Source organism: Populus trichocarpa, chromosome 17 (assembly GCF_000002775.5).
Source record: "Populus trichocarpa isolate Nisqually-1 chromosome 17, P.trichocarpa_v4.1, whole genome shotgun sequence".
In the NCBI taxonomy this organism is placed as follows: Eukaryota; Viridiplantae; Streptophyta; class Magnoliopsida; order Malpighiales; family Salicaceae; genus Populus; species Populus trichocarpa.
The window spans coordinates 2,036,985-2,050,350 of record NC_037301.2 but is presented as its reverse complement, the minus strand read 5'-3'; the positions used below and the strand labels follow the sequence as shown (position 1 = coordinate 2,050,350).

The 13,366-nt window shown below is 35.5% G+C and overlaps 3 protein-coding genes, 1 non-coding gene and 2 pseudogenes across 6 annotated transcripts; 2 read left to right on the top strand and 4 right to left on the bottom strand.

Moving 5' to 3' along the window:
* The first annotated feature begins 1,766 nt into the window (after window positions 1–1,766).
* On the top strand, window positions 1,767–3,092 carry LOC127903927 ((S)-8-oxocitronellyl enol synthase CYC1-like; annotated as a pseudogene).
* A 296-nt stretch (window positions 3,093–3,388) lies between these two features.
* LOC18106923 ((S)-8-oxocitronellyl enol synthase CYC1-like) lies at window positions 3,389–5,389 on the top strand (annotated as a pseudogene).
* Window positions 5,390–5,419: 30 nt separating this feature from the next.
* LOC18108768 (uncharacterized) lies at window positions 5,420–7,192 on the bottom strand. Its single transcript, XM_024589181.2, has 2 exons — window positions 6,694–7,192; window positions 5,420–5,554 (listed from the first exon to the last, which is right to left on the bottom strand). Exon 1 carries the CDS (start codon window positions 7,124–7,126, stop codon window positions 6,743–6,745), a length of 384 nt encoding a protein of 127 aa, XP_024444949.1. The 5' UTR covers window positions 7,127–7,192; the 3' UTR covers window positions 5,420–5,554; window positions 6,694–6,742.
* Window positions 7,193–7,641: 449 nt separating this feature from the next.
* On the bottom strand, window positions 7,642–8,789 carry LOC18108770 (tetrapyrrole-binding protein, chloroplastic). Its single transcript, XM_006386972.3, has one exon. It carries the CDS (start codon window positions 8,787–8,789, stop codon window positions 7,824–7,826), a length of 966 nt encoding a protein of 321 aa, XP_006387034.3. The 3' UTR covers window positions 7,642–7,823.
* Window positions 7,642–11,580, bottom strand: LOC18108769 (uncharacterized). 3 transcript variants are annotated; one of them, XM_024589180.2, is made up of 3 exons: window positions 11,405–11,580; window positions 9,830–10,301; window positions 7,642–9,693 (listed from the first exon to the last, which is right to left on the bottom strand). In XM_024589180.2, the coding sequence occupies exons 2-3, from the start codon at window positions 10,280–10,282 to the stop codon at window positions 9,547–9,549; spliced, it is 600 nt and encodes a 199-aa protein (XP_024444948.1). In that variant the 5' UTR covers window positions 10,283–10,301; window positions 11,405–11,580; the 3' UTR covers window positions 7,642–9,546. The 3 variants fall into 3 exon arrangements, with proteins under 3 accessions (XP_024444948.1, XP_024444946.1, XP_024444947.1); XM_024589178.2 differs by having other exon boundaries at window positions 7,642–9,699; window positions 11,405–11,563; XM_024589179.2 differs by lacking the exon at window positions 11,405–11,580 and adding an exon at window positions 10,832–11,179 and having other exon boundaries at window positions 7,642–9,699.
* Window positions 11,581–13,279: 1,699 nt separating this feature from the next.
* On the bottom strand, window positions 13,280–13,351 carry TRNAT-UGU (transfer RNA threonine (anticodon UGU)). Its single transcript has one exon. It is a non-coding gene; the product is annotated as a tRNA-Thr (tRNA).
* Between the last annotated feature and the right edge of the window lie 15 nt (window positions 13,352–13,366).

Here is a 13,366-nt window from a genome sequence, read left to right as displayed (position 1 = left end):
TCTTTTATGTTTCTCATTTGCTCAAATGTTCATTTTCATTCATTTCAAGTTTTTACAACCACGATTGAAAATCTAACTCAAATTATAATGGAGACTACTTATATTATTTCAATCTAATTCAACAGTAAATATAATTGGTACTATGAAATTAAATATTAGATAATTTTATATAAAAAATTCAAACTTTTACGTATCATTTTATTTACTTATATTCCCATGATTTTTAAACTAATTCATTGATGATTTTCATCAATATATAATCATCACAAGAATTTACTTAGAGTTTTCAGTATTTCCAGTCAAAATAGCGTGATTGTATGTGAAATTTATATCAAAAATCAATGTTTTTTTGCACGTAAAGTCATACATTATTTTTCTTAGAATTATACTCTATTATCATTGTTTTCCTCCCCAATTTATAAAAAAATTCTTTAAATAATTATTTTAGCCAAGGTTAATATTTCATTATTTTATTCATTATTTTATTTCATCTGAAATTTAAATTAAATTTCTAAAGGTTTTCATCCCCATCTATAGCAAATTTTTCTTTTTAATTATCATTTCTCTATCAAAAATTGTCTTTTTTAGTACTGATATACCAGTGTTAAGTTGAGTGTTTACATAGACGATGTTTTGTATGAAAAAAACAAAAAACAAAGAGAGAGAAACAAACCTAGGCAGATGGATGTGGCCTTCCGATCTCATGCGCACAAACTTTTCCAGTTTCCTCCCATACTTAAGTGTGCCTTTCTTTTCTTAAAGAGCCATTTTTTTTTATTGATTTTAAAATAAAATTCTCTTAAAAATAAATTTATTAAAATAATAATAGTTAATAAAGCTTCTAATTATCAGAGTTTTTAAACCCGGTCTGATAATCGACTCAACTCAAGACCTAGGTCACCAGGTTTAGATCGGGTCATCGGGTCATCGAGTCACTCAGGTCAACCCAGTTGTTTATATAAATCAAAACGATATTGTTTTGGTAAAAAAAAATAGTCAATGGGTTGCAACCAGGTTTTTAACCAGGCCGGTCAACTTGTCAGGTCACCCGAATTTTTTACTTCTCTTATTTTTTCTTAAATTCGGCCCGGTTCCAACCCCGGGTCAGCCGGGTCCCGAATTAACATGTCGGGTTGGACCGGATTTTAAAACTATTCTAATTATGTCATGGTATTCGAGAAGATTATAGCTTTATGACAATATTAACAATTATTTTATGATTAATTATATATTAACATAAGAAGTTTTTTTTGTTTTAATGAAAAAGAAAAAAGAAAAAAAAATAGAAATTGAGCCTGACATAGAAGACTATCTCCATCCAATTTTGCTGGGCTGATGTTACATTTTGATCTGGTTTATATGTTGTTGGATTAAATAATTATAGGGCATTTTAACAATTCAAACTCGATTTCAGGCCATTCATTTCAAGTGGGGTTTGGCTGCATTTCATCATATCCAAGTTGTAAAGCGATCGATCATTATATTTTGGCATTGTCTTCTAAAATATTTTTGATTTTTTTTTAGTTTTCAATTAATTTTTTATATATTTTTTTAGATTATTCTAATATATTAATATTAAAAATATATTTTAATATATTAGAAAACAATGTTACAGGATACTTTCAAAAGCATGCTCAGTATATCTAGAAAAATGCTTTAATTATTCTTCTTGTAGATAGCATAGCATTCCATAGCCACAGAATTCCCGTTGTTTATTCCAAGGATGTATGGTCAATTTCTGAGGATGTATATATGGTCAGAAATTAAAAAAAAAAAAAACAAGATGGGGAGGATTTCTTATCTTCAATGATATCTCAGTGCAATGCTAGGGCCAAAAAGAAACATAATTGGGCATTCTTTATGGAGAGAGAAAACTCTTCAGATGCATCAGTTGCCCTGATTGTGGGTATAACTGGCTTGGCAGGATTTAGCTTGGCTGAGGATCTGCAGAAGCCAACAACTCCAGGCAGGCCGTGGAAGGTGTATGGCATAGCGAGGCGTCCCTTGCCAAGATGGTTTCCCGCTTTCTTGGTCGACGGTTTCATATCTCTCACCTGTGGCTCATGAGATCACCCACGTCTTCTGGGTTTCCATGCAACACCATGGAAATGAAGAAGTAAACATCTCCATGAACTCCACCATGCTAGCCAACGTGCTTAATGCACTCAAACCCGCTGCCCCTTCAAGGCTCAGGCATGTCACTTTGCTAACCGGAACCAAACACTACATGGGTCCAATATATGACCCTTCACTTAGAGGCGAGCTTGTCCATCAGGACCAACCTTTCAAGGAGGACCTAGGCAGACTTCCCTACCCCAATTTCTATTATGCCTTAGAAGACTTGGTTGCCTCCTATTTGCCTTCCATTACACACTCAGTTCATCGCTCATCAATAATAATAGGTGCATCTTCAAGAAGTCTGAATAACACACTGCTTACTCTATCTGTTTATGCTATAATTTGTCGATACCAGGGGTTACCATTTCGATACCCTGGGAACAAATACACATGGGAGCACTTCTGTGACATGTCTGATGCAAGGGTGCTAGCTGAGCAACAAATATGGGCAGCGGTGACTGAGGGAGCTAAGAATCAAGCCTTCAACTGCACAAATGGTGATGTTTTTACGTGGAAGAGTTTATGGGGAGTCCTGTGTGAGGTCTTTGATGTCGAGTTTGTGGCCTTTGAAGAGAATGATGAGAAGTTTGATTGGCTGGGGATGATGAAGGGTAAAGGCAAAGTGTGGGATGAGATTGTTGAGAAATACGGGCTGTTTGAGACTAAGATGGAAGATATTACTTGTTTTGAAGCACTTAATTTGGTTTTGCATTTTGGGTTTCAACATGTCTGTAGCATGAATAAGAGTAGAGAATCTGGGTTTCTAGGGTTTGCTGATACACTAAAGAGTATTCCAATTTGGGTGGGGAGACTGAGGGACATGAAAATCATACCATGCATGAAGATGATGTCCACTCCAATCAATGCTTAGCTTGTTTCTTCTCAATGTAAGAAAAATAATACAATAGTGTGTAACTAATGATGCAATGGTTTTTCATGAAATGCTATCCTAGTCAATTTTGTTATTTTCTTTTGATTTCTAGTTTAATTTTAAATTTTATGTTGTTTTTCTATTCAGTTTAGGATTCTAATTTTTCTACCTTATATATTAAAGAGATTGCTACGTTAGAAAAAAAATATTTAGCATTAAAATTATCTTTCTTTGTGCATACTTTTTTTCTTGTAAGGTCTAGTCCAAAAAGAATAAAAATAAGAGAGACAGAGAGAGAGAGTTTATAATTTTATTTTGTGTCATCTTTAGGTTGCCTTAGGCATCATCTTCCCTGTACTAAAGGCAGAAGGAATTAGAACAGCATTCTTACCTGTAACCATGCCAACTTACTACAGAACACCTCCTGTCCATTAATGATATGGAAACAAGAAAATTGTAAAACAGAATTATAAGTGGCGCTCTATTTTACCAGATGAACAACTTAATTCTTCCCAGAATAATAAACAGAATAAACTCAGCTGAAAATAAGAAACCTTTTGGGAACGCGGTGCAAACTGCGTTCCCAAAAAATTCAATTTTTTTTTTTTTGCTAAAATTTAATATGATTTGCATGTTTTGGATTGTTTTGATGTGCTGATGTCAAAAATAATTTTTAAAAAATAAAAAAACATCATTGGCACGAAAAGTTATTTGAAAAGTAACCGCTACTACACTGCCAAAACATACTTATTTGGTGTTATTATGCATGAGCATTTTAGTTTTTTGATAAATTTTTAAAGTTGGTGGTGACCTACATGTAAAGTGTAATTGTTTGTTTAGGATGTTTAGAGTAATTTTCTTTTTCAAAAAAAAAAAATGAAACAATGTCATTTTACCTTATTAACCCAATAACTCATAGATTAACCCAACCCCTTTTTTCGAATAAGATCTAGGCTGAGCGTGAACTCTATATATGCATAAATCATAACACAATTAGGCCTCAAACCCAATCTAATTCTATAGCCCAAGAACTGCAGTAATAACTGGACATATTTTATAGCTCAAGTTGTCAACCCTATCAAAGTGACCTGGTTTAGATGCCCACCACATGGAAAGTAAAAGGCACATTATAGCACATATTTGACAAAGTTTAACTATTCTAAGAAGAAGAAAAAAAGAGAGACTAAATTTAACGAATTTGACCCAAGACTTAGTCGAGCCTAATATTTAAGCTATTGTTAAGGGTTGGTTCAAATTCAGATGGAGCCCAATTTGCTCATTTCCCAATCTAAAAACATCCCAGGACACATATCGGATTCATTTTTATTTTCTAAGCAAAACAAAACATGCAAGAGAGAGTTCTTAGGAGGAGAAATTAAGTTATTTATAGATCTAACTTATCTTTTTAATGTTATGACTATGAGCATACCACCAGGCAAATCATATAATCTTGTTTTAGGATAAACTAGTTTACTGCGCTACAAGTCGTGGCTTATCCTGACAAACCTGTGAGCATCTCCATGAACTCCACCATGCTAGCCAATGTGCTTAATGCACATTAATCAGCTACTCTTTCACGACTCAAACATATTACTTTGCAAACAGGCACGGAACAATACTTGGTCCGATATTGGATCCTTCACTTGAAGGCAAAGGCAAACTTGTCCACCAGGAGCCACCTTTCAAAGAGGACCTAGATAGACTCCCCTACCCCAATTTCTATTGTGCCTTGGAAGACTTGGTTGCATCATATTTTCCTTCCATTACACACCCAGTTCATCGCTGGTCGATCATAATAGGTGCTTCTTCAAGAAGTGTGGACAACATATTGCTAACTCTATCTGTCCATGCCACTATCTGTCAATACCATGGGTTACCATTTCGATACACAAATACACATGGGAGCCCTTCTGTGACATGCCTGATACAAGGGTGCTAGCTGAGCAACAAATATGGGCAGCGGTGACTGATGGAGCTAAGAATCAAGCCTTCAATTGCACAAATGGTGATGTTTTTACGTGGATGAGTTTATGGAAAGTCTTGTTTGAGGTCTTTGATGTTGGATTTGTGGCCTATGAAGAGAGTGATGAGAAGTTTGATTGGCTGGGGATGATGAAGGGTAAAGGCAAGATGTGGGATGAGATTGTTGAGAAGTATGAGCTGTTAGAGACTAAGATGGAGGATATTACATGTTTCGAAGCACTTAATGTGGTTTTGAATTTCAGGTTTCAACATGTCTGTAGCATGATTAAGAGTAGAGAATTTGGGTTTCTAGGGTATGCTGATACACTCAAGAGTATTCAAATGTGGGTGGGCAGATTGAGAGCCATGAAAATGATACCACGAAGATGATGTCCATTCCATCTACACTTAGTTTTTTAGTAATATAAGATTATCTTTTCTCAAAGTAAGAGAAATAATACAAGAGTGTAACAAATGAAGCAATAGTATTCTTATTTTTTCTCCAGGTCCACATCTTTCTTTACAGTAATTTCTATAATCCTTGCTCCTTGCTCTCCTCTAGTCCTTTTCCCATTTATTTCAACAACCCGTGCACCTTTTCATCTGTTATAAGGATGGCAAAGCATAACTAATAAAGGATCCAGTAGAGACCAGAAACGTTAGTAATATCACCTAGCAACAGACTCAAATCGTATGGCAAAGGATCATCGAGGAATGTTACTAAGATAAATTTTAACACTCAAAATGCACAAGTAGTAAGCAAAACAACGCCATTAAGGTTTACTTTCAACTCAATAGAGGAGTTCCCCAATGTTGATAATCAAAGACAACATGGCAACTACAGAATCATGAGCTTGGAAAGTAATGAAAAGGTCAACAAGACTTGAAGTCTACTTCCAAAATATATCATGTCTACACACCTAGCATTACTCAATTTACATAACACCAACCCACTCCTCCATGCCCACCAAACAAACTCAGGATCCCAAAACCCCAATCGTGATCAAAATTGTATCATAGAAAAATGGCAATCCAGCATTTACCATGGGAATGACTTCAAACATGCAAACAATTCAAGCATCACCAAAACACAAATTTACTAGTAATCTAACAACCAAAACTACACTTACATTATTCAGATAAATCCAAAGCCTACCTATTTTCTTACCCATATAGATCAAAACAACCCAATTAAACACTCCTAATTGCCCTCGGCCCGAATACCAATCAGCACTAAGCATACCCTTGTCTTACCATCTATTCTCCAAAACACCCCACCCTCCACCCATACCCACACTGCAATCCACAATGTACCTCAAATCATCAAATTCCCTTTATCCTAAATTAGCTATACATACTACATACATATATATAGAGACACACACACACACACACACATAATGTTTTTTTTTCTATGGTCATGAAATGATAAATTCGGGATTAATACCGAATTAATATATAATGTTACTGGTTTAGATCATGCTAAAAAACAATTGCAAATTAAATGACTAGCTTAACAATTTGAGTAACTTTTAATCTAAAGGTGGATAATTCATTTGTTTGTATAGCTTTACATATTAAAAATTGGGTAAGAAAATATAGACAAAATAGTAATAAAATTGCAAAAAAAAAAAATCATTCTCATGTGATAATTATTCCATCATAATCTACAATTCTGAAATCAAATCGATTCAAATTAAAAAGGCAAAAAAAGAGAGAGAGAAGAAGAAGAAGAAAGGAACCTCTCCTTATCAAAAAATGCATACTCGTCAATTAAATCCTGACCGTCCATCAAACATGACCGATCTCTCCCAGCTTCTCAGCTCCATCAACTACAATGCCAACGCGTTTCACCGAATCAAACAACGGTAACACACGCTTTCTATAATGAATCGACCTTGACAACTCTTCGTTTAAATCAATATAGATGTTACTAACACCAATTCCCTTTAATCTAAAACCTAATTTCTCCCCGACGCGCGACGCCGCTTTTGAGTCCCAGGATTGGCGAGGGAAGCGAGAGAGAGTGGTGTTGCGGTAGTGAGAGAGGAAGGATTCTTGCTCAGCGGAGGAAGCCATGGCGATTATTGTGGAAGTCGTCGGATTTGTTACCTGTGCTGTTATTTTCCGGCAGGACAGGACTAGCCGAAGGAGATGTTGCTGATTCCCTGGCATTTTTGCTTTTTTATTTTTATTTTTATTTTTATTTTTCAGACAGAGATTGGAAAAGACGAGGTGTTGAGGTTGTTGGACTTGGGTAGTTTATAAGTAGGTTTGGGTTTAGGCTAATTCATGATAATATAAAAGTATTAATGGGCTTTATTACCAGGCCCTATATCCTGACTAAATTTTTTCTCAACGGGTATTAAATTTAGGTACGAGGTCTGGCCCAGCCTATGACCCGACTCAAGGTATTTATTTCAGGCATTATTTTTAATTAGCTAGTTTACACCTGCACGAGAATCTTTGCGGGGAAAAAAACCCTATCCAGTGAGACTTGGATTTTTATTTTTTTTGTCATGAAGTGGGGCTCAGGCACTTGATCACAAGTAAATAAGTAATTTCTTGGGACTAATCAATGGCAACATATAAAAGGTCACAAGACCTCCTTGCCACCTGAGGATATATGGTTTCATAGGAAAAAGACAGACAAAGATACAAGAAGGGCAGGCTCCTTGCTGCACCAAATGTAAAAACAACAGGGCATATTCTCATTTATATATATAATATTTGCCCACTACATAGACAGAAGCATGAAAATATATTTAAATAAAAAGGATGTAATTAATCAACAACTTTCATTACATGTACATGGAAAAAAGTCCAAATCCCATCTCTGTTGTTTACTGATCATTTGCTTCAAATTTCTTAGTCAAAAGCTGTAATCTGTCTTCAATACTCTCTTGCTTAATGGAAGCTTTGAGCTATCCCTTAATCCCTTTAGCCCACCATTTTCATTACCTTCAACTTTATCTCCCTCCCCTTCTGCAATATCTACCTCAAAAGCAGGATGGTTAAGGATGTTTTTGAGCAATTGTGTCCCTCTGAGTGCATTTGTCAAAGGCAAGTGACCTTCAGGAGTACCATCATTAAGATCCCAAATGAACTCATTAGGAAAAGCCCTATAGTTGTATTGCTGAACCTCAGTGTCAAGCTTCTTCATCCACCCAACTTTGATGAAGAACTTGGTGAAGTCTTTGTTAGCCTTCAGTTGCCATATTCTTTTCTGAACACTGTATCCGAACTTGTTGTTGCTGTGATTTTTCCATAGTTCGTCGATGTCTTTAAGGTCTTCCTCTGAGATAAACTGGACCTCGGAGAAGAAGACATAGCCACGCGTTTGTGCTGCTTCACCAGCTAGAACAATGAGAAGTCTGCGGGTTTCTTCATCGGCTTCGCGGAAGTTTTGGTTCGAGAGATGTTGCTGGAGGAGGTCAAGGGAGTCGGTTTTGGAAGTGGAGGGAGAGGGAGTAGTGGAGGTCGTGGGGGAGACGGAGTAAGCGGTGGTGATTGTTGGGGAGGAGATAGAGAGGGAGAGAGAAGTGTCGGTGTTGACGGAGATGGAGGTGGTAGGCTTGAGGAAGAGTGAAGAGGGAGGGGTGGTGTCTGAGGGATGGAACTTGAGGAGGGAGTGATGGTGGTTGAGGGACCGTAAAGAGCTGGTAGCCATTCGAGATAGAAAGAAAGGGCAAGGAAAAGGGTCTGAAAGCTGTGGAATCGTCAAGGTGATGAAAGTAGCGAGGAGGGATGTGATGGCTTTGATGGAGTGTGGAAGGACTTGAGTGTGGGTCGGATTCTTGGTGGGAGATAAGGAATTTGTGAAGAAAGAAGATGTCATCAAGTGCAATACAGAGGTGGATTTTGATTGGGTAGATGTGGGTGAGGCTAGATCCCCCCATCTCCCCTCTCCTATTCACAAGTTAAGATAGGAAACTATGTTTGCCACCATAAAGCAAAGGACAAGAAAACAAAAACAAAAATCAAAGTGCCATTCCGGCCTTTGCCTTCAACAAGCAAGTCGTGATTAGTTAGAAAATGGTCATACCACTGCTTTCCACGGGCATGATTAATCCATTCCCAGTAACTTTCCTTAAGGTCTCTTACAAATTGTCCCCACAGCCCAAACAAGGGCTCTCACTCAACTGGTAACAGCCAAAAAGAGGGATAGAAAGCAATTTCAGTTAAGAGCAACAAATACCACTTAAGAGCAGTCTTAAGGGAAAAAATAGCAACTATAGAGCAATAATATTCTGAGAAGTCGAAGAACTTAAACTCATGATCCAGACCAATCAGTTTTGATAAGCGGATGATGATCTTACTACATAGGAAACACAAAAGCACAGTTAAAAGATGAAGTTCATAAAGCTCCATCTGTATATCAGTTACCCTTCCTCAAATATTTAACTACATTAATCCAGAATGACCAAGCTAAGTGGATTTACACTTCTGATATCTAAAAGATGGACCCAAGCAGGATTACAAAACAGGTAATGCATCCTGGGATACAAAAATCTTATCTTAATGAGGTCCGCACCGAGCTAATTAGACTACTGTATGTCTTATGTTTTGTAGGATCTCTACTGATTCAGAACTAATCAAGCATCGAAAACCTTCATGTTGTAAAACTTTGCCAAACCAGGAGCAGTTCCGTCAGACACGACATTATCTATTATGGTGAACTTCTTATAATTTGCTTTGAGGGTTTCCTCTTGCTGCTTTGCAAGCTTCTCTTCTTGGGCCAACTGTTGCTGCAAATGAGAATGGCAATTTAAATGAACATAACCAGCCAAAACATATTAAAAATCTACTCTACATGAAAAACATGCAAGCATCAAGCAAGTAAACTGAAATTCAATGGATGCTGTCACATGAACTTACCTGGAGCAAAAATAAATCTTCAGCAGCATGCTTTCTGACAAGACGCTTAATTTTATTTGCCACTTCAAAATCAGGGTCTTTTCTGTCCACCCAACGGCACTGTATCCTTCTACCAGGCTTGATTGGGCGATCATCAAACATCTCCACTTCTGCACGAAATGCTCTAGCAGGCCGAGGCATCCCAGACATCATGAAGGGGAACTGGGTGATCTCTGAAACAACAGCTTCGGCTTGTCTAAGACACTCCATTTCCACTAAGGCACAGCATGGGATATTTTTGGGTCCTGTGTAGTTCGGGATAAACTGCACATTCTTCACAGTCCCAAACTGACCTAGAGCTGTTCTCATGACAGATTCAGTCACTTGTGGTGAAAGGTTGTCAATGTAAACAGTACGTTTCACCTTCTCCAGAAACGCAGCATAGTCTGCTTCAGCTGTGGAAGTAGAATCCATATAGGATGGTACACTCAACCTGTAACAATACATCCAAAACCTAAACAAGTTAGACATTCCCAGTTTTTCAGTCCATAAACACATTCCATCATAATTAGCCTTTACAACTAAAGTCATATCAATAACATCAAATTCATAAATCAAATAATACATACATATCAGAAATTAAAAATCAGATGAACTTTTTCCACAATAAAGCTTCCAAAGTTTTGAAAGACTGATATAATGATGTTGCCACATGCTCCTATCCTCCTTGATTGCTCTAAATGTCATTCCATACAGTTTATTATTCACATCATGAACAAAAATAGACCCAAACCATAGCCACATAACTGGAGACTATCTTCCCATTATCCAAACCTACAACTTGATTTATCAGTCCAACATAAAATTCAGTTTCATTGCTGCTGTACTCCAAGAAATCGAGACATGTGCTATATTCATAGATATAACCACACAAGAACGAAAGAATAGTACGGCATATCAACAGCATAGTAACCATATCTAGAAGGAAAATAGTAGAACCCATCTTGACCAAAACCCACCCACCATGAATTTTGCTATTGGGAATCAACACAAAAACAACCCACCAACGTTGCATCAACAGAATGAATAATGTCGAATGCTAAGGCTGAAGTGACTGTAACACCTCATTTTACAGCGAATCACTTGTGCACCTCCCAAACCCACATGAGAAAAATATGAAAGAACAGGACAGCATATCAACAAGATAGTAACCACAACTCACTACTAGCAAATGACAAAAAAACCATATCCAAAAAGATATTAGCAAATCCCTTCTACACAGCCTCAAAACTATACGACCAGAATCCACCCACCATGTATTTGCTATTTGGAATTTAAAAAAACAACATAGAATCAAATCAACTGAATTCATAAACACATTTCCTTGTTCAAAACTTCACAGTTATCAACACAAATTTTATCAAAATGATTTGGAATTTCATAGCTTTAAGCTATAAATGAGTTCATAACTATCAGCAGTACATTAAATTACATAAAATTATTTAAAAAATAACAGCAAAAAAGTTGACATTTTTCTTCGCTTTCAGCGACTTTCTCAGAAAACAAAAAAAAACCCTAAATTTGAAATGGCCATACCTGGATCGTGGATGAACGATCAAATTGAAACAGAACTAAACTAACGAAGGTGAGAAAAATTTGAAAGGGAGGTATTCTTTTACGAGAGTGAGAAATCAATTGGAAAAATAAAAAAGAGAGCCCCGAATCAGGGAATTAGGCCCATTTTTTTAATTTGGGCCTTCCGAGCCATGATTATTTTGTTAAAGATCGAGCTCTGCTAAACCCAAAATCAGGGTCGTAGGCTGAGCAAGTTCACTAGAAGGTCGGAACAACCTTTTTTTTTTTTATTAAAATAATATATTTTTTATTTTTTTTAATAAAACATGAATTATTATAATTTTTTTAATAAAAAATACTTAAATTAAATTTTTATTAAATAAAAAAATCTAATTCAAAAAAGAAATCATGCTTTGGCTAGTTTTCAAGTTGGTTAAATTAATATTAATATTTGAATTGACGATCAACCTATGTAAAGTTAGATTTGTAATTATTATTAAAAGGTTAATGATATTATTTTTTATATAAAATAAATAAATCTTGAAATTTTAGGGATTGAATAAGAAAATACAATTTTATTTTATTTTATTTAAAAAAATATACAAAATGATATTATTTTTTATATTAAAAAAATCTAGCTCCACCTGATTTAGATTTCTTCAAGTCCTTGAATCTCTAAATTAATTGTTAGGTTAGACTTAAACCGACAATTCACTGAATATTTAATTATTTATAGCTATGGTCAAAAGGCCGATGGTATTTTTTTATTTTTTATTTTAAGAAAAAAACAAAATCTGACACGCGGGATAAACCAAGTAGCTCAAGTCAATAAATCTCCCTGGCGGTGTGACACGTAGACGAGCTCTCGACAAAAGATCCTTATTTAATATTTATTTAATAACACCAAACTTGTGCAGTAATGAAACTTCACCCTGAGACGAAGGGCATCATTGGAGTTACAGACGAGGATGTTTCGAGCGGTTGATGATGCTACTCCTGTGCATAATTTTTAAACCTGGTCTAGTTCAAGATTTAAGTTTTAGATTTTAACCGGGTTATCGGATTTTGACCGAGTCGTCGGGTCAGCCGGGTCAATCTCTACTTTTAAAAAAATTCAAAACGACGTCGTTTTAGTAAAATAAAACAAAAATCAACAGGTTGCAACCCGGTTTTGACCGGGTCTTGCCGGGTCACCGGGTCACACCAGGTCATGACTTTTCCTATTTTTTCATCAACCCGGCCTGGTTCTAGATCCGGGTCGGCCGGATCCCAGGTCGACCCGTCGAGTCAAGTCGGATTTCAAAACTATGCTCCTATGTTTGGCGGTTGATTCTGTTTTTAAATTATTTTTATTTAAAAAATATATTAAATTAATATTTTTAATAATTTTGATATATTAATATAAAAATTAAAGTATAATTAAAAATAAACCTTGTTTAGCTTGATGGATACAAAACTGAATGAGTAGGTTTCTTCTTATAATTACATGGATGAGTAATGGATAGCGAGTTTTGTTATTTTTATAATTATTTTAATTTATAAGTAATAAATATAATATGAATATTGTTAAATTTAATTTAAAATCTAATACATTATATAAAACATTTATATTTTTATTTCTTGAATAAAATATAATAAATTCATATCCTAATATTAACATAAAACGCATATGTATAACATGTATAATTTTACCATTTAATATAGATAAAATTATATTAAATGGTAAAATTAGTCTTGGATTACATGTATAAATAAAATATGAATATTTAAATTCTTTATCTGTTAAATAATAAATGAAATATAGATATAATGAAAACCCCATATATCAATGAACGTCTACGGGATAGTTGTGCACTACGACGTAAAGTATGCAAAAATTAAGGCAAATAAAGAAAATGCCCTCACGCAGGATCGAACTACGGACCTTCAGTTTACAAGACTGACGCTCTACCACTGAGCTATAAGGGCTCTTGTATACACACT